The 7246-nt window shown below is 46.1% G+C and overlaps 1 protein-coding gene across 1 annotated transcript in view; it reads left to right on the top strand.

The window, feature by feature from the left end:
- The first annotated feature begins 2427 nt into the window (after nucleotides 1-2427).
- Nucleotides 2428-7246, top strand: part of MAP1B (microtubule associated protein 1B) — a 103033-nt gene continuing 98214 nt past the window's right edge. The window contains exon 1 of the mRNA XM_090038133.1: nucleotides 2428-2751. Within this exon, the coding sequence (XP_089894259.1) occupies nucleotides 2571-2751 (181 nt within the window). The 5' untranslated portion in view covers nucleotides 2428-2570. The remainder of the gene's footprint in view (nucleotides 2752-7246) is intronic.

Here is a 7246-nt window from a genome sequence, read left to right as displayed (position 1 = left end):
AGAAGTCTGAATCTCTGGTTTACCCATAGTATGCACACATATTTAGACTTTAAAGTAAAACATAATTCAACTCCTTTCCCCATAGTTGTTTTTATCATTGTTTAGTGGTGGTGGTGGTTTTTAAACAGCATGCATTAAAACAGTCATGTAATGCATTTTGTATAATGAACCTAACCTGTTCTCATTGTGATGAATAAAAAAAAATGTTTACCCTGATTTGGGAATTGCTGTCAGCCTGTTTTTTAACAATGCATAGAACAATTTGTAGATGCCCTTCTCAGTTTGTGGACCAGCTTCTTGCTGTGTCTACCACAAAACCTGTACGTAGCAGTGGCAAAGTTGGCTACCTCTGTACAGCTTCCTCTAGAAAATTATAGAGAATTTTCCACAAGTCTGTAGGTGAAATGGAGGGTATACAGACAGAACAAGGTAAAGCATGGGAATATTTATGGGTGTATATTTGGGGCATGCATATGCATCAGTCTGGGTTGACCAGGAAAAGCGCCTCATGCAAAGCACTATGCTCAGCAGGAAAATACTGCAGCCATTGCAGATCTCAAGCAGAATGTAGGTGGGTACATAATTATAATACTTGCAACATCTTTATGTGCAATTACTACCAAATTTTTTGTGCAGGAGCAACTTAGTTCTACTAATGGTAGAAGCTCCAAGTAGTGGATGAACATGGCCTGGGCTACTTAACATAGGCATTTTACAGCTGTGTCTAGTTTGCAATAGACCTTACCTGGCCAGTAGCACCTGTGCAACTGTACTGAGGAAAAAGGGGATATGTTGTAATGCAGAGTCATCATTAAAAGGCAGTTATGTCACATTAGCCAGAATTTGGCTCTCAAGACATGTATTTACTTGGAGAAAGTGTATCTCTATTAAGAATATTTCCATATATGTCATATGTCCTTTAAAAAAGAAAGGTGGCATGGTCCAGTGCAGACAAAGTTAGGAGTCTGGGATATATTCCAGATTTGTGACCTTTGGGCACTTCACTTTTCTACATCAGTATTTCCCCATCTATGGTGTGTCTTGTTCAGTTAGACTCCACATTTCTTTGGCGGGTACTACTTCCAACTAACCAGCTTCTATAGTACCTTCAGTAATAGGTTCTCAATCTTAGTTTGCACCGCTAGGCACCATTGTAATACATACATACTCATGTTAATAACAAAATCTGAAACACATTAATTATGATGAGTTGTGTCCTGCAAAAATAAAGCCCTGTTTTAGCAAAGTTTTCTGTGTTTTGATGGTGGCTGGTCCCAGCTAGTTCAGAGGAATATGCATGAGCCCTGCATTGCAAAGTTAGGCCATACCTGGGCCACAGAGAATATCTCTTCCTAACCAGTTTTAGAGGACTAATGGTACCTTGTCCATTGAAGCATGGATACTGTTTGTCTTCTCCAACAGTCAGTTTGGAATTCTGGTTAGTTTCTTTTGCTGCTCATCCCTGGAATTCACTTAGATCAAATCTCCAAGGCAGTATCTAAGTTCCTAACGCCAGAATTGTAGTCATTGGGAGTCATTGTATGGCATTCATTTGAATAGCTGATTCAGGGAATATGGACTCCACATCTTGGCAAGATAGGAGGGAAATATCCAGGACGGGATGAGGGGTATTTGTTGTAGCTGTGTTGGTTTAGAGGCATGGGCAGGCAAGACTCTTGGAGTACAGATGATATCTTTTCTTAGACTAACTAGATGCTTGTAAATAAAAAAAAATTTTTGCACATACTTGTGCCCAAACGCCCTTTGTCAGGCAAAGAATTCAAAGACTGAATTCTCTTTGCCTGATGAAAGGCGTTGGGGGCCGAAAGCTTGCAAATAAATAAATAAATATATTGCAACTATCTGGTTGGTCTAATAAAAGATAATCACCTCTGCAGGATGGGGTAATGCATGAGGCTGTTCAAGGGAACTGTCGGTTGTACAAAAACCTGAGGGGTAGGAACTGGGGCTGCTGCTGTGCGCATCAGGCTTTCCTTTATGAGGGACATGAAGTGTCTGAGTAGAGATCTGGGTTCATCCAAACTTCCACCAAGCTCTGCCCCAGCAGCAAAGCCTGGCTCCATGACTGGCATTTTTCTGTGAGGGGCCAAATGAAACCCGCGGCTGTTGGGGGCATTCCGGGAAGGGCGGAGGAGAGGCCGATGTCCCCTGTCACAGCCAAGCCAGTGCCCCGCCCGCGGGGGGCACGGGCCTGTCCCCCTGCCAGGCCCCGCGCGGAGGGCCGGCCCGCAGCCTCCCTCCCTCCCTCCCGCACCTTGCCCGGCCTCCCCGGGCATTGTCTGCCCACCTCGGCCCTGCGCTTCCGGCGGCGGCGCCGGGGATGATTTGCTGCAGATGACATCAGCTGTGGATGCTGGAAGAGCAGCCGCGCCGGGATGTGCCGGGTCCCCTCCTCCTCCTCCCCCCGCCCCGCCCGCGCCCGCAGCGTCTCCGTATAAAAGCGCGGCGCCTCCGCGCCCGCCGCACTCCCTTGCTGCCCGCTGCGGAGCTCGAGCCGCGCCGCCCACCCCGCTCTGCAGCCCGCCGAGGAGGCGGCGAGGCCGGGCAGGATGGCCACGGTGCTGGTGGAAGCGGAGCCCGAGCCGTGCTGCAGTCTGCCGGCGCCGCAGCCCTCCCCCGCGCCCAGCCTCTCGCACCGCTTCCTGGACAGCAAGTTCTACCTGCTGGTGGTGCTGGGCGAGCTGGTCACCGAGGAGCACCTGCGCCGCGCCATCGCCAACATCGAGCGGGGTGAGGAGCCCTGCCCGCCCGGCCGGCGCTGCCACAGGTTGCAGCAGGGCCCGCTGCGCGGGGACGGGCCGCGCCCGCCGCCCGCGGCAGCAGCGCCCGGCCCCACTGTCAGCAGGTGTCACCCCTGCAGGGGGGTGGGGGTCCCCCCGCTGTGCCCGGGAGCCCTCGCCCGTGCTCATCGGATGCTTTTTATTGCATGTCTCCCGCTGCAGAAGGAAACCGGCCCCCCCCGGCCGCCGCTGTCTGCCCGCCGTGCAGACGCTGCCGCTCCAGACATAAAGGAGCGGGCAGGGCGCTGCGGGCACCGAGCAGCGCGGAGGGGGCGGCGGCTCCCGCACAAAGATGCGCAGTTGGCTCGGGCCCCTGCCGCGCCCACGCGGGCACACGGGGAAGGTCGTGGCGGAGCGGGGTTTGCTCCCCGGGTCTTGTTGCATGGGGGGCCTCCGCCTTTGTTGCTGCGCCGCGCCCGTGGGGCTGCTGCGGAGGTCGCCGGGGTGTCCCGCAGCCGCCTCCTCGCTGTCCTCCGGGCGCCGCTGGAGCCTCTGCCCGGAGATGCCGGCTGTGGGCGTGGTGCAGTCCGCACTGCGGTCCCTATGGCAGCCCATAGCGGACAACGGACAAAGGGCGTTCACACAGGCGGGGGCGGGGGGAGACATTTACAAAAGAATTGGCTCTTACAAACGAGCTGCGCCTGTTCACCGCAGAACAACATCGAGAGGACCGGGAGGGGGGCTTGCCCTTCATGGGCAAGGGCCCCCAGGCAGGAATGCAGCTGCTTCCATTGTCCCTAACTTTCAGCACTGCATTTTTTGTTGTCCCCCCCTCCCCCCCCCCTTTTCGTTGGCTGGAGAATTTTATAGAAAATAGGCTTAATAGTGGGTTGCCCCCCCCCCCCATTAAAATAAGCAATAAAGATTTAAGCAATTAAAATTAAATAGCAGGACTTTCACTCTGTCTTCCCATTACCCAGCTACAGGCTGCTATGACTCATTGTTTTATTTGCTCTGCTCTTTTTGTTTTCTTCTGTAAAGTACTTGATCTATCCAAAGATCAGGGAAAATCACTGACTTTTTTTTTTTATTCAGCAAATGTATGATACTGTTTCTTATAAGGATGGGCTCCTGTGTATGAGAACAAAAATGCTCTGATTGCACAATAGTGCTATGCAATAACAAACACAATCATTCCTAGATGTAGTTTGGGGGTGGAATTTTGCTACCAGCGTTTTGTCACCAGCATATTTTGCCCTGATGAAGGCAACATTTTTTTTCCAGAAAATTGCCATTGTTAGGGAGAGACCTTTAAGCAGGGAATTGGTTATGTTTCTGCTTTGTAGGTGTGGTTCAGCAGTCCAAAAAGGACTCGGATCGTCTCTTCCTATTGTTGCTTCACCATCCATTTGCTTTAGTCCATTATTTCATTGTGGGTTTATTCTTTTTCTTTTTGGTGAAGGAGTATCTAGTCACAGCTAACCACCTTCATAATTACCTGTTTATCCTTATAGCTCCCATTGTCTTCTGAAACCTGCTGATGCTGTTGCTCTGTAATTTTACGGCCTCTCGATCATTGCACTTCCCTAATTTTTAAGTCTTGACTGAATTAAAACTATGTTGGATGCATCTTAAATGATTAAATATTTATACAGCAAATGGATATATCTTCTGCCCTCAAGACATCTGATGTCATCCTTCCTCTGAAGAAATCCTCTTCAAGCTCTTGAAGCTTCTACAGTGCAGTTTCTGCTGCATAGCCTCCATTGCTGCTACCTAAAATGACTAAGCATAACTCTCTCAATTTTAGATATTCAGGAACACCCTTGGTCATAAATTATTGGATTAGAAGTCATCTCACTATTGCAGGTGTCAGATGACTGGACTAGGAATTCAACTACTGGAGATATCCTTGGTCTGATGATTGAGCTGTGGTGCTCTGGATTAACACATCGGGGAGTTTGTAGCTGTATTTGCGTGGAGCAAATATGGGCTTGATAAATCTCCTCTTATCTATGATGTCTGACAGTCCTAGAAAAAATAGTGTTTTTTTTTTTTTTTTTTCAACCCTCCATTCTTACCAGGGCTTTCCAGGGTTTAGAGTCCCTGGTAACTTTTTTTTTCTTTGGCATCTTGCTATGTCTGTTGAGCATCATCACTGAAATGTATGGATTCATACATAGAACTGAAGAGAACCGTTGGAGAAGATGACATCTGATTAATTTACAGCAGTGGGTTGATCCTATACAGCTTGGAAGAATGCAGAGTCATTCTCTCTACATCTCAGAACAGGGGGATTCTTGTGGGTTTACCAGCTGCATTTTTAAGACCATATTACTTCTATATAGAATCTTTCTCTGTAACTCCATTGTTTGAAAAAGTTGGCTTCTAGTGGTCAAAGCTGGATTTTTGGATGTATATGAAGAAAATAGCTTCAGTACTTGCCTGCTGATTTTTAGCATACAGTCTAAGACTTGTGGGCGTGTCCAATCTGCTGTTTAGTTAGTCCATGGTCATGTGGCACTTCCCTTCCCAGTGTCATCAAAAGAAAGGGTTGACCCCCATTCTACTGTTCCTTTACCAAAGTATCTCATCTTTTAATGTAGCCTTAGTTTTAGTTCCTTAGAATCCTGGTTTTATCACTTGAATACTATTTAATCAGAAAAGCTCAATTGTGAAGTAGCATTTTCTAGCTGCAGCTTAATTTTATTTTAAGCTTTTTGCATTGTTGGTAGTTTTCTAAATTTCAGTCCCCTTTTTAGACACTGGCAGGTTGAGTGGTCTCGTACACTTATTTTACTGCAATCTCACCCCTGGCATAAATCCACACTTACTTCCCATTTGCATCAAAATAAATTCCATGGCAGGATAGACTGTGTCCTTGAAACACTGTTAAATTACAATTTAGGGTTGTTTAACTGGCCTATCAAATGCTCTGTTGTCTGCCTACCCAACACTACTGCAGTCAACATCCTTCAGCTCTTGTCTAAGCAGTTGTTATCTTGTCTCTACCCTCAGGCCACCTTATGACTGACACAAAAATCACACAATTTTAAAGCAGTGTGAGAATGTACTGCTTATCAACTGATCTTATGCAGCTATTTTGTAATCTTTTAACCAATAGGTTACTTTTATTCACTGAAAGTTAGGAGGTCATGGAAGATGGTTGAATTGGATTCATTTGCAAAGTGGAATGCAACCCCATCTCTCTCTCTCTTTTTTTTTTTTTAAAGCAGTTTTCATCTGTCCACTTCCTAAATTTTAAGATTTGCTTAGTTGCCATTGCTAAGCTAAGTGATTCGTGATCAATATACTCTTACTAAAAGCATTTCTCAGATATGCTTGAACTTGGGCATTCTGTCTTGTTTTTGGTTTTTTTATTTATTATTGTTCTTACTTACAAATATTCTGACGCTTAAAAAACCAAGTGCATTCTTCAGATGTGTTAGTGCATGGATTTGAGTATGCAGCCAAGACACATGACTTCATCCAGAACAGAAGGAAGTGCATATACCAAAACCAGAAGTGAGGTGGTGAAGATGCCCTGGGAGTGACCTTCTCCACCACTGCCCCTCAAGTTTTCTGTCTCTAGCACCACAGAGAGGTATAGCCATACACTTGTGACCCAAATAACATGGTTCACAATTAACGTTCACTTCCAGAGTTTACACAGAGTATTACAATTCAAGTACTAGAGAGGACCCACCATAGTTTAGCTTGGGACTTTCTTAAGCTGTTATGAAAGTGTATGGGAAGTTGTTTTTCTGAACTCCCTTTAAGAGGTATAGTTACCTAACTATAAAGTAGCAAAGTCCAAGTGCAAGAACATTCATGTCATCTGACATGAAGAAAAATTCATACAAAGCTGTTTTCTATGATCCCTATTGTTTTATTGTAGGATGACTATTACTACAATGATCTAGTTGGTTTCTTGCTTATGATGAGTTTAATTCTGATGACCAGATCTGGAGTTGGGAAGAGAACTTTTCTACTAGGTCAGGTTGGCAAGGAGTGGAGTGGTTTTAGGGAGTGGAGGTTACCGTACTTTGTAGTGTGAAAGATAATATTTTAGGTACAACTCCATAGGCAAATATTTACCTAGCATTCCTTGCCATTATAGCGGCAAGACATTGATAGCGCCATTGTGTTTCTAACTTTCTCTACAAGTGGTACATTAGAGTTATTTCTCACACAGTATTGAGAAATACTGTGTACTGTGGCTAAGGCTTGTGAGGGGGGCTGTAGTGGATATTCTTGTTGCATGTGACTGAAGATGACTGGACTTGAGAGCTCTTCCTGTCCTCTGTTCTTATGATACCATACAAAGTAGGTAATGTATCTGAGTAGCTAACAAAAGATGAATTTCCCTTGCAAAAATCGCAGGTAAATGGTGGTGGGGCAGGAGGACATGTATTTCAGCTGGTTTGCAGTTATAAGAAGTACTAGACCAGGGGTTGGCAGTGTTTTTTGGCTGGAGTGCAAAAATCACCCGAACCTCCACCTAT

Source organism: Crocodylus siamensis, chromosome 3 (assembly GCF_052110815.1).
Source record: "Crocodylus siamensis isolate JL-2025a chromosome 3, ASM5211081v1, whole genome shotgun sequence".
NCBI lineage: Eukaryota > Metazoa > Chordata > Crocodylia > Crocodylidae > Crocodylus > Crocodylus siamensis.
Note: the sequence above shows the minus strand (reverse complement) of the source record. Positions and strands in the feature narration are given on the sequence as shown.